Here is a 13,987-nt window from a genome sequence, read left to right as displayed (position 1 = left end):
GAGAAACTTTTTGGGTAATTCAAAAATAGTCAGATTTACAAGTGGTAATTGAAAAATAGCCACAGTTTCAAAATGTAATCGAAATTTAACCATTTTTCATATAAAGATAAATCTGAACGAAAACACTGTCCAAATCCGGAAAATACTCCAGCATAATATATTGGAGTTCGAATTTTGTACATGTGAACTTCCAACATAATATACCGGAGTTACATCATATTATACTAGAGTTCCAGTATAATATAATGGAGTTCCAGAATAATATACTGGAAGTTTATATACATGTGCTCCAATCTCTAGTATATTATGGTGGAACTTTCCGTTTGCTGAAGTTCCAGCATAATGCTGGAAGTTCATACACATGTGCATCAATCTCCAGTATATTATGCTGAAACTTTCTGTGTTTCATCAAAATAGTGGCTAATTTCTAATGACTTTACAAACGCTGACTATTTTTTAATTATCAGTCCGAAAACTGACAGACCGGTGCTATTTTCACAAATTTTTTGGGTTAATTCTTTGTGGGTCGCATCAGTAAGCTTATCGAATGAGGTTTTGCTCTAGCATTATCTAAGGCCCAATTGGTACTTTTGAAATCCAAGTCCTTGGTTGTCTTCTTTTGTATCAACTGTTTAATAAATAAATAATTCTCTTTTTATGAGCAAATATTAAATTCGAATTTAACGTTATCCCGAAGAGGTAATTTTTCATCTGAATTGCAGTAAGGTTGAATTGTGAGATCATGAGGAATTTTTATTGGGAAAAATGAAAAGAATCAATAAAATGCCAGGCAAATAGCAAATTAAGTTGTAACTTATAATTAGAATCTCCAAGAAATTTAAGTATGTTTGCAATAACAGAATTATAATGACACAAAAAAGTATAAGGAAACAAAACAGAAATACTATTATATTTCCATACCCTCTGCTTCTTTACAATTCATGATTAAAAAAAAGTAGAATTAACCCAAATAACCGTCTATTCAAACGATTAAATTAAAAATAGACAGCGGATATATATTAGATGTAATCATATATAATATGTATACAACTGTGTATAATCAATGTGTAATTCATGTATACCGGTTAAAAAGTATAAACAGAAAATCAGACCGGATCCCAAATAAAAAATACTCAAAATTCTCTATTATGCTTGTTCTGCTAGGAGTTTACAAACAATCCCAGAAAACAATTTGAAGAAAAAAAAATGATTACACTTGACCCAAAAAAACCAAAGAAGCAATAGTAAATTCCCAGACCAAATTGAGTTGAAACCAAAAAATAAAAAGAAATTTTAACTAGAAAGTCCATCTCAAGATCTTAATTCTCAAATCAAACTTACATTTAGCATTAGTAATTGAAGCCACGGTTGGAATTTTCCCTTTAGGAATTAGTCCATGTATATTATCACACGTTACTCTAATTCCCACTTTTTTACTTTTCAATTTGTCCATTTGCACAACCATTTTTGTATCCAACAATATCTTCACTGGCAATCCATTTTTTCTCTTCAGCTCTGACTTCAAAGTTGAAACTGAATCCACATCAAGATCTTGTGACACCATTGACAATGTTGAATGTATATTAGTAACATTATTTGGTATACTAATAAATCCTGGAAAAATACCATTTCCTAGAACAATTTGGTTTGTTGATTCTGCTGTTAGAACAATTGGATCATAAGTGTAAATAAGTTTCTTGTTTTTATTTTTCGTAGAGAGAGTGATGTTGAATTTAGTGGTGAGTTTTGTAGTGTCGTCAGAAGTTGTAGTGAGGTTAAATTGCGAGATTTTGAGAGAGGAAATGGCGAACGAAGGGAGTTGAGGGTGGTAAAGGACGTAGAAAATAGCACCAGCAATAGCAGCAAGAAAAAGAATGGAGAAAATGATGAGTACAGACCAAAAACAACATAAACAGAAACATCTACGACAGTTGCAACGACGACGGCGGTTGTGTCGACGGTTTGGTCGGTAAGGGATGACGTTTGGCTTGTATGTTTGGTTTTTCACGGTGGGGTTTTTGTTGGTAGTGGTGGGAGTTGTGGTGGTGCCACTAGGTTTGGTTGCCATTTTGGTACAAAGTGAAAAATGTGGTACAAAGAAAGAACAAAACGTTTAAGAAGAATACACCGTTATTGTTGTTGTTGTTATAGTCTGAACTGGCTAACTTCGTAACGTTCAGAACCAATCGAACTTGGCTAATTTTGTAATGTTGATTCTATGAAGTGGTAACAAAGGAGATAGCATAGATAAAGAAGAAAATGTATGAAATAGCTATCAAGAAACCATATGAATGTTGGTGAAAAAATGAAAATGGTGAAGTGTCAATGTCTTAGTTCTTTGGTTTTTACTTAAATTTGGTTCAAAACCCTTTTGGTGAGAGACGTGAACTCCATAACCATAAAGGAAATTGGATACATAACAACTCACCAACAATATTTGGTAATCTCCTGGCTGGATTAGTTTGGATACTTTCTTGCCTCTCTCTCCTCTACTTTATTCTCTAATTATCTTCTTTGCCTATTTAGTTTTTGTGTAACTGTATTTTTCCCTTGTAGCTTCTTTGCTTGTTTTATAATGTATCGTATTGTATTGTATTATATTTTTTATTTTAATAAATACAATATTTGGATAGATGTATTTTGTCGTCAATTCATGATGTCATGCACCCGTAATATGAAGAATAAATTTGTAATATTATACAAGAAGGTGTATATGGTAAAATTATTATATAAAAAGTAGGATAAAAATATGATTATTTTATAATAAGGAAGAGTAAAATGAGATGGTATTTAGACACCGTTGTTTTTATGGATTATTCACTATTTTCAGAATTTACTTCTGCAATTGTTCTTTGTTATTAATTGGTGTCACAAGTGCACGAGCTTTTAGAATAAATACAAATAAAGGTCTGAATAAAATAAAGCTGTCTGGAAACAAACACACAGCTAAAGTAAAATAGACGGGGACTTCAGAACTGCGGACGCTGTGCAGTTATACCTCAAGTCTCCTCCGAGTAGCTGAAATCTGAGTAAGTCTATGGTACGCGCTGGGACCAACTCCGAAATCTGCACAAGAAGTGCAGAGTGTAGTATCAGTACAACTGACCCCATGTACTGGTAAATGCTGAGCCTAACCTCGACGAAGTATATGCGACCACACCAAATCAGTTGTTACATAAGATGACATTTTTTTTATCATTACGTAACGACGAATTTGATGATACGATATAATAAAATTTAAGTAACAGTCAAAACAAATATTATATTCGAGGGATGATCATTGAACTAAGGATTTCTAGAAGCAAAGTCATAAAACAAAATTTGTGACAAAAAATACATAAACTATTTTTGAGTTTCAATAAAATGAAAATAACCAGAAATACGATACAATACGATAGGTAACAACCATCCAAACAATTAAAAATTCTCACGGATATTATGGAGCTTTCATGTAGAAATTAAGGCCAATTTTCATAGAAAACTCAATCTAAACCAAGGTGTTTTACCTATCAAACCAAAGGAGTAAGAGTTGTAGAGCTAGTCTTAATCCATAGGCAGTTTGGTTCAAAGGATTAGGTGAGTTATTTCAGTATAAATTTTTGGATTAAATTTCTTTTCATATTTGGTTAGAGGTACTAATTAAAACTAATATTATACCAAAATCTTGGTATATGAAATAAATTATCTAGGTTATAGTCTTATTTGAACCAATATTTTTCTAGCTATCTACTCAGTTGTCTTCTTGTCTTTAGAATTTTTTTTAGGAGAACATATTTTAGATTCATTTAAGATTCAATAAAGATTCATTTAAGTTTTAATTATCTCAAATTTATATATTTAGATTAGGTGCTGCGCACGTTTCATGAAATCTAGGTTTAAGGTTGACACGTTTGGATAGTAATAAAATTACAAAAGGATAGGGGGGTATATACCCCTCATTTTTGAGTGTTTGGTAGCTGAGAAAAGGATGCACTTCCACATTAATGACCCCAAATACTACTAACCACTTTGTTTTAAGGCTTCTTCTCTTGTTAACGAGTCAAAGCTTTCTAGTAAAAATTAGGAAAATAATGATACTGTATAGTCGTTCTGAAAATAATTGCCTTATATATATATATATATATATATATATATATATATATATATATATATATATGTATATATGTATATGGGATATGGGATTGAGCCGAGAATCTATAAAAAATAATATCTCTTAAAGGTCTGCGTACGCATTACCCTCTCCAAATCCCATTGTGTGGGATTGCACTGGGTTTGTTGTTATTGTTGTGTGTGTGTGTGTGTGTGTGTGTGTGTGTGTGTGTGTGTCTCACTTTGTAAAGATTTTTCAGTATTTTCTTATGATGACCTGGTCGAGAGAGTACGATACATCGGTGTAAAAGATTTCCTTTTTTCTGTGAGCTTGGTTTACTTGACCGAAGGGTGCAGTAGAACCTGAAGGAGAGCAATAAATACCTGGTCTATAATTTTGACAAAAGAAGGACCGCTATTGGGAAATATCTTCCTCCTCTTGGTCATCATCGAAGAAGTTGACGACTATCGAATGTAATTTCGGTAGCGAGCTAAAAAGTATTTATATTAAATAAAGCAATTGAATCATAATTAGTTACAAGTTATAAAACAAATACCTACTAAATGATAAATGAGTGTATAAAAGATACTTACCTTATATTTATTGATTTGAAATAAATACGAAACGTACATAAAATTTTACCTAAAAGTCTCAAATCTCTACATTTCTCCAAAGTTCAATTGTGTTTTGTGTGCGTCGTATTAGTTACAAGAGTAACATCCATTTAGTTTTGTATTGATTTTGCTATACACCTCAAAATTATAAGCCTACATAATTACTCACAAATTACTCATAAACGTCAGCTTAGGCATGCTCGAACTTGATAAGATATACGCCAACAAATAGATGCAGATTTCGTATTTAAATGTGATGGATTCAATCACTAAAAATTTCCCTTGAACATTTGAAATTATGAGTTCAAAATTTAATATTTGTTGAAATTTTAATAACTTTATATATAAATATATATTCTGTATGAAAAATATTGAGATCTATACATTTTAATTATATTTTTTTCTTGAAAATATGACATTTTTCAGGATTTTTACATATATAGTTGGTTGAGTTTAGTGATTTTATATCCTTGTCATTATACATAAATTATACATGAATTATATATATTTTTTAAGTTTAAACGATTGAGTGGACAACTATTTAAATTATTTCGTTCTATTTTTTCCACAGTTAATTATCCCCTTAATTATTGGGTAACTCATAGTTTTGTGTCACGACCCAAGTTTCCCTTCGTAGGATGTCGTGACGACACCTAATCTTTAAGACTAGGTAAGCCTAACAAATTGCGGAAAGAACTGAAATAACAACTAAACCTTAATTATGCTAAAGAACTAAAATATCGACTAAAATCTCAACATCGACATATATATATATAACTGAAAACTACCGCTCGACATGTACAAGTAAATTTGCAACTCAGAGTAAGAACAACTCCCAAAACTCGGTAGTTATAAGTCACAAGCTCTAAAGGAAGTACTAAATATCTCTATACATCAAAGTCTAAAGAGAATAAGGAAAACAACATAATATGATATAGGGGGACTCTGAGGTCTGCGGACACTCGCAAATATATCTTGAAGTCTCCAAGCAGCAGCACACACTCTCTACTAGCGAGGTTGGTAAGATGTACCTGAGTCTGCACAAAAACATGTGCAGAAGCGTAGTATGAGTACACCATAATGGTACCCAATAAGTGCAAAGCCTAACCTCGGTAGTGTAGTGACGAGGTCAAGTCAGGTCTCTACTGGAATATAAGAAATAAGGCATAAAGCGAAATGATAACAATAATAGCAGGTTAATGCACAATAAGAATGTATGGGAAAGTAACAACACGGGAAAACAAGAAGACAATTACAACACGTAAGGAAACAAATATCTTACAAGTTAAAGAAAACACAACAACAACAATACAATAATTAGAGGAAATCAACAGGGGTGCTCATGAGGTACCGCTTCGTAGTCCAAAAAGTAAATATCTCACAATGGCACGACAGAAACTTCGTGCTAAATCACACTTCGCACGGAAGAAACCTCGTGCCAATCACACTCCGCACGAAAGAAACCTCGTGCAAATAACACACCACACGGAAGAAACCTCGTGCCAATCACACTCCGCACGGAAGAAACCTCGTGCCAATAACACACCGTACAAAAGAAACCTCGTGCTACAACCAAACAATCAACTCAACAAGATTCATGAAAAGTCAACACGTAGTATATAAAGCAATGATTTTACAAGCAAGGAATCATAGAGTTAAAGAACAAATACAGAATCAAGAAAAACAGGCAATTCAACTAAGCATGTTGTACAAACTTCAATTAAGAGATGGAACACGTAGACATGTGAATTAGGATAAACATGACGACTACACGTGCTATAACTCAATTAAGGCATAAAAGGAAATTGCTTAGCAAAAGCCGGAATTTCAACATTTAGTCTGTGTACGCCCTCATCACCTCGCGTACACGGCATTCACATATCACAAATTGTTACAACGATATCAAATCCTAAGGGGATTTCCCCCACACAAGGTTAAACAAGTCACTTACCTCAAACCAAGCTCAATCAGTCAATAAGATTTCCTTTCCCTCGACTTTCCGACTCCGAACAGCCCAAATCTAGCCGAAAGCAATTACATACTATAAATATAACTATAAGAAACTAATCTAATTAATGATATTATGACTTTAACAAGAAATTAGAAAATCGCCCCAAAAAGTCGACCAGGGACCACGTCTCGGAATAGGGTAAAAGCCACAAAATCCGAACACCCATTCAACCACGAGTTCACCCATACCAAAATTACTCAAATCTGAATCACTAATTTAATGATGAAATTAAAGACATAATCATGAAAATTAACCAAAACTAGGTAAGAATCACTTACCCCAAACACCCACGTGAAAATTTCTCCAAGAATCGCCTCCCACCGAGCTCCCAAATTAATTTTTGTGTTATGAACTCAAACCCTCGTTTTTGAATATTTAAGTTCTGCCCAGGTATTTACACTATGCGATCGCGGAACATCACATGCGATCGCATAGAACAAAGGAAGTTGCCCCAACAAAAAGACTTACGCGAACACGGTTGGCACCATGCGAACGCGAACCAATGTTTCCTCCACTTACGCGATCGCGTCTCTCCTCACACGATCGCGAAGCACAAACGTGTGATAACTAGTTGCCCTCACTCCTCTTCGCGAACGCGGCAAAGCCCACGCGTTCGCGATGCACAATATGACCAACATACGCGATCGCGTACACCAACTCGCAAACGCATAGGGTAAAAATACTATTGCCCCAAACAAGCCTACGCGATCGCGAACCTGTCCACGCGATCGCGTATAAGGAAGCCAGTTGCGGACACCAAAAATTCTTCATTCATAACACCAAGTCCAAAATTCATCTATTAACCATCCGAAACTCACCCGAGGCCCTGGGACCTCAACCAACCCTACCAAAAAGTCCTAAAATATCATACGAACTTAGTCGAGCCCTCAAATCACATTAAACAACGCTAAATCCACGAAACACACTCCAATTCAAGCTTAATGAACTAAGAAAATTCCAATTTCTACAAACGATGCTGAAACCTATCAAATCACGTTCGATTGACCTCAAATTTTGCAAACAAGTCACATTTGACATTATGGACCTACTCCAACTTCTGAAATCGTAATCCGACCCCGATATCAAAAAGTCCACTCCCGGTCAAATTTCCCAAAATCTTTAAATTTCCAACTTTCGCCAAATAACGCAGAAATGACCTACAGATCTCCAAATTAACATCTGAATACGCTCTTAAGACCAAAATTACCATACGGAGCTATTGAAACTGAAGGAATTCCATTCTGGAGTCGTCTTCACACAAGTCACACTACGGTCAACTCTTACAACTCAAACTTCACACTTAAGGACTATATGTCCCATTTCACTCTGAAACTCTCCCGAACCCGACATCAAGCACCCCGGCAAGTTAAGTAAACATAAAATAAAGCAAAGGGGACAATAAATAGAGGATCGGGGTTTATACTCTCAAAACGACCGATCGGGTCATTACATTTTGTCCGTTGTTTAAGTTAGCGAAAGCAAAGAAACGGATGTGCCAAAAATCCAGCGTTACAGCAAGAGAGGAGTTGAAAACGACATTCATAACAAGGTCAGACAAACATTCACATGACAAGAATGTGTAGTTTTGTCGTAAAATTCAAAATGTTAGAGAAGACGTAATATATTTTGTACTTTTTCAAATTTTTATGTTGACATATTCTACACCTTGGATTTAAATTTTATAAAAAATTCCTTGAAATGTTAGTATTAGTAATCCAAATATATGGTTGTTAATTGTCCATTGTGGATCAATCAACTACTTATTAGCAGTAACCAAGATAGAAATTTCATCAAAGGAATGCAAAAATATGTTCGGTTATATATACACACACGTACACACACAAAAATAATTAACCTATATACTGAATATAATTTTTTGAGCACAGAAAATTCAATTGAACTAATATATACTAGTTCTAACATCAGGGACATTTCCCTCAGGAGATGGAAACTGATTTCATAAAAGTCATAAGTTTTCTAAGCACCAATTTTCCAGCTTACACAGCTATTTTGCATGCCAGCAGGTAGGGGTGTAAGAAAATCGATAAACTTCACCTAATCCTTAAAATTGGGGGGGGGGGGGGGTGATAGTTCTTGGTTTGGTTTGATTTGGTGTTAAAAACCCTCGATCATAATTGATTTGATTTGATTTTAACTAAAAATGTCAAACCGAAATCAAATCAACCCGACATTATATGTATGCAATTTTTAGAAAAAGTATTTATTATAATGTAATTTATAAGTATTTCCTAAGCTTTTTTATAGTTCTTATCTTTAACATATCATTTCAAGCTAGGACTTAGGATGTTTGATTGGTTCAATAAGTTTTAGGGATCTTTATACAAATAGCGACATGATCCACAATTTACTTTTTCTAGCAAGTATACACAGATTATATACTGATTATACATGAGTATACACATATTACACATGAATTATATATGTATTGTATATCCACCGCTATTATTAGTTTGAAGTTTAAACAGTTGAGTGAGAAGCTATTCAAGTTAATTCTCCTAAGTTTTATAGCCCATAGATGTTCGTAACTCAAATAAAGCACAAGCCAACTAAAATCAATACTAATCTAACAAAATAATCAATGAATGACAATAGTGTTGTATATCTATTTTTTAGTTCTTCATTGGTCTAGACAATAAAAATGCTAACTTAGTTTTATTTTTTCTTTAATGTTTAGTCATATAATTAATACTTATTAGCCGTATTTATTTTAGCATGACTTAGTACTTTTAGATTATGTTCATTTTTATTATGGCTTATTAATTAGCAATATTTGTGTTATGCGATTTTATTATTTTTATTGTTAAATATTTTAGTGCAATGGCATGACTTATCTCACATTTTTCGCTATTTTTTTGGGAAACACCTTATTAAGACTAAAGAAATATTTGGAGCACTAGATATATATTTTGTGCTATGAAAACTTTATCGACAAAAACTCTGAAAAAATCGAAAAACACGAGAACAAATGAGATTTAAAAAAATCGACATTTAGCGGTTTGGTTTAGTTTATAGATTCAAAAATTCGATATAATTGGTTTGGTTTGGTAATTAAAAAACCCAAACCAATCCGACCCAACTTATATACGATGGCAAATTTGAATACTTTTGTTTGCCTATCAGTCCCTCCCATGTCTATTTTCTCAATTTTGATGGCTGATAAACTAGGGACTACTTTTGCTAGAACAATCTCGGACATAACTTATATTATAATTTGGTCCGCTTGGGTAACTCTTTTTCTCTATAGAGCACTACGTTGTGCAATGTATTGAAATAAATTACGGGCGAGAACAACAAATTGTTTACCTTTTACACAGCAGCGGAAGAATTAATGAATACACCACCAAAAGAATTGCCCAAAATCGAACTTCGATTCACTAGGAAACGAAGGTTACTCCCACAAACTAAATGTCTTCTCTTATGAGTATTTTATTCTTAGAGAACAAGAGAAGAACACTTCTCTATTGATAAAGAGAAAGGAACTTTGTTTCTTTTCTCGCAAAAAATAGAAGAGAGTCCATCCTTAATGAATTATGTTTTCACCACTAAATAAAAATAACAGTGTTATTTTGTAATTTCTCTTTACCGATGTGACCTCTTAACTTCTCTTAACCTTATGTCCTTATCCTTTCTAAATGGGCCCGGTCAGTCCATATGAGCGACTTGATCAATATCCAACATCTCCCACTTCACTCCTGATGGACTAGATCTCGTCGAGCATTACAACAATAACACACATTATTCATATTGACAAATAGTTCATGCGACCTGCAAGCATATAAAGCTATAATGTTTCATAGCTATTAAGGTTGTACCAAAGCTCTATGTAGAAGTCAAATCACATACTAAAAGAATTTGCTACTAACATGAGAATTTTATTACTCGCAATACCCTATACACCATCTGCTACTCCAGTAGTTGTTTATCATATCCATCATCCTCTAAAAAGGTGAACTCGAATTCAAATTACTAATTTAGTTATTTTCCCTTTTCTACTCGAATCTATCCCTTTCAGATCAACTGCTTTCCTAGATATGTGTTGCGTTGTCGAATTATTCATAGCTATTAATAACATGCTAAAGTAACAACACTGATTGAAACTTCAAAAGCCAGTAAAAGGTCAAAAGGTATTCCAATTGAAGTTAATATAACATTCCGGGATCTCACACAATGAAGAAACATGGATCCATTCTTTCATTATCACATTGGTCGTTTATCCCACGTAGTATGGAACACGTCCTACATTGTTATCACCTTATATTGGCGTGTGTGTCTCATTCTTTTACTCATTCAACACCACACAAATCTTGGTCTAATCACCTCCAAATTTCTAACCCGAGTTTCTCACTTCAATAATCCTCAAATCCAATTTCATAGAGAAATTGTATCTGGCTTACAAAACAAGTCGTTAAGAATTATAGAATCCCTAAGTCTGAACTCTAGTTAAGATCATTTTACTCAAAAATATATATCACCTTGCACAAATTAAGGTTTTAATAGGTCTCATCTTTGCACATTCCTCGACGTCAGAGGCAATCGCCTGTGTGAGAGAGCCGATCTCGTGACTTATTCAACGCACTTATATCCTTGTGTTCACATGCATACATAATATCAACCAAATCTCGATAATAATACATTGACCCTAAGGATACTTAGGATCTTTTTGTGATACTTAAGGTCTATTGTGACTATCGTAATATAGAATTATGGGACCCTGAGGATTATTTGCAATAGCTAAATGCTCAAAGAATTATTTTAACCAAACAACTTCTAGTATTGCAATATCCAAAAGCTACAAACTTACCTTTCATAGTTGATGAGGCCATGCAAATTCTTTTCTTGCTTTACCATGGAATAGAACCATCATTAAGTAAGAAAGCATAGCCGGAGGTGAATTTTCTATCATCCTAGTCACTAACCCAATAAACAATTATATATATACTTTTAAAAGTAAATCATATCCACTATAGTATAGTGAACAATCTGCAGTTTTCTTCGGGTATCGTAAAGTCCTCTTTACTATTTTCTAGTGATCTCTTCCGGATTAGATTGATACCTTCTATCTAGACCTATGGTATAATCAAATGTCTGGGCGAGTACACATCATTGCGTACATCAAGCTCCCAACAACACTTGAATATGGAACTCAAGACATGTCTTCCTTTTCATTTTCAGTCTTGGGACACATTTCAAGGTTTAAAGTTTCACCTCTTGCTATAAGAGTATCCATGAGTTTACAACTATTCATTTAGAAGCGTCTCAAAACTTTCTTTATAAAAGTTTCTTGAGATAGACTCAATAACTTCGTGGAATAATTTCTTTGGATCTTAACTTCAACTATATATTCCGCCTCACCTATATTTTTCATGTCAAATGACTTTGAAAATCATGACTTGATAGTTTTCAGATACTCTAAAATATTTTCGATAAAAAATATCATCCATGTAAAGGAAACAAAATTACAAATATTCCATGACTTCTTCACATAGATGCAATGATCTACGTTGATTGTAATGATCCAACCGGTTGTTTTACCTTCTAGATACTCGTTCCCCTAATTAAGACATCACGTATGTGCATTTACTGTTTTATGACTTGCGGGGATGGTTAGTTCGGATTTGAAAGGATTCGGGATAAAATCGGAATACCTAGTTCCGCGTAGTTTAGGCATGATTCGGCACGTTCGGAGTAAGTGGGAAGAACTTGAAGTTTATAAGTTGATTTGAAATAGTTTGGGGTGTATTCCTTAGTTTTGATGTTGTTTTACATGTTCCGACGGTTTGAGCGAGTCTGTTTTATGATTATAAACTTGTTGGTATATTTGGACGAGGCTCCAAGGTCCTCAGGTGCTATGCGGACGATGTGCAGAACATGTTTGGACTTGGAAGAATTGCTGAAGCAGCAGGGATTCTGGTGCGTTCGCACCCGCGAAGAATTGGCCGCATGTGCGGCTGGCTAGACACAGGTGCGAAGCTGGGATATGTGGGTTGAGTTCGCAGGTGAAGACGTGGGGGAGCAGGTGTGCGACCGCAGAAGTGGTCAGTGGCCCACAGAAGCAGCCCGGAGTTGAAGGGGGCAGTGGCGCTGGTGCGAGAGATCGACCGCATCTGTGAGCTCGCAGAAAAAGAAAGAGGCCGGCCAGGAGTGGGTCGCAGGTGCGACAGGTTTTCCACAGAAGCGGGTTCGCAGAAGCGAAACATCCACATAAGCGAAGGGAGGAAGTCTGGGCTAGAACCGCACTTGCGATAGATTTTCCGCAGGTGCGACCCAAGGTCCGCATAAGCGGAAATCACTGGAGGCAGTGAGGTCCATTTAATGTTGGGACTTAGGATTTTTGGTTTATTTCTTTCACTTATTGAGCGATTTTAGAGCTCTTTGAAGAGGGGGTTTTATCTAGCACTTTGAGGTAAGTAATTTCTACGCAAAAGGAGTTTAATACATGTATTTTGGGTAGATTCTTAACACATAAATTATAGAAATTGTGGGTTTAGTTGAAAAACCTAAGTTTTGATCAAAATGGGATTTAACCAAGCAAATGATTATGGAATTGGGTAGAAATTAAATATTTGAGTTCGTGAGGTTATGGGTAAGAGTTATCTTCGAAAATTTCTGGAATCCGAACACGTGGGCCTGGGGGTGAATTTTAGCAATCTTCCAATTTGGGTTGGGTAATTTATCTAATAGCTAAATTATGAACTTGTGAGTGTATATTGATTAATTTATATAATATTTGGCTAGTTTCAGATTTTTTGGCACCACGTTGAGGCTTTCAGAGCGGATTTGTGGATGGGAAGTGAGCTTGAGAACGAGGTAAGTCTATTGCCTAACCTTGTAAGAGAGAACTCATCCACTTAGGTGTATCTTGTTGGTTATTACTTGTGTGGGGAGTTACGTACACACTAGGTGACGAGAGTCCGTGCGTAGCCATATTCCATGAGATGTCCGGGTAGACTTAAATTCACATAATGCTTTTAATTGTACTATTGTGTTTATTATTCATATTAATCGTCTTGAATAGAGCTGAGACTAGGGATTTTAAAGTTGTAATTTTCCACTTAGATTTCTTATTTTTGGAAAAGTCGAGGAATACTTAATAACTTTGAGAAATCCATGTCCTCTCGCATCGCAAGTGTCACACCCCTTTTTCTATTCCCTCAAAGTAATATTGTGTGGATTAAAGGGTTTTTCCAATTAAAGTGACAAAATTGAGTAGGAATTATTTTATTTACAGAGTCGCCACTTGAAATGGATTTT

The 13,987-nt window shown here is 34.7% G+C and overlaps 1 protein-coding gene across 1 annotated transcript; it reads right to left on the bottom strand.

Annotated features, from left to right (window-relative positions):
• Nucleotides 1–1,121: 1,121 nt before the first annotated feature.
• On the bottom strand, nucleotides 1,122–2,246 carry LOC107780009 (NDR1/HIN1-like protein 13). The gene has a single exon (XM_016600516.2). The coding sequence runs from the start codon at nucleotides 2,066–2,068 to the stop codon at nucleotides 1,298–1,300; it is 771 nt and encodes a 256-aa protein (XP_016456002.1). The 5' UTR covers nucleotides 2,069–2,246; the 3' UTR covers nucleotides 1,122–1,297.
• Nucleotides 2,247–13,987: the final 11,741 nt, after the last annotated feature.

Source organism: Nicotiana tabacum, chromosome 19 (genome assembly GCF_000715075.1).
Source record: "Nicotiana tabacum cultivar K326 chromosome 19, ASM71507v2, whole genome shotgun sequence".
Lineage (NCBI taxonomy): Eukaryota > Viridiplantae > Streptophyta > Magnoliopsida > Solanales > Solanaceae > Nicotiana > Nicotiana tabacum.
This window is presented reverse-complemented; position numbering and strand designations above follow the sequence as displayed.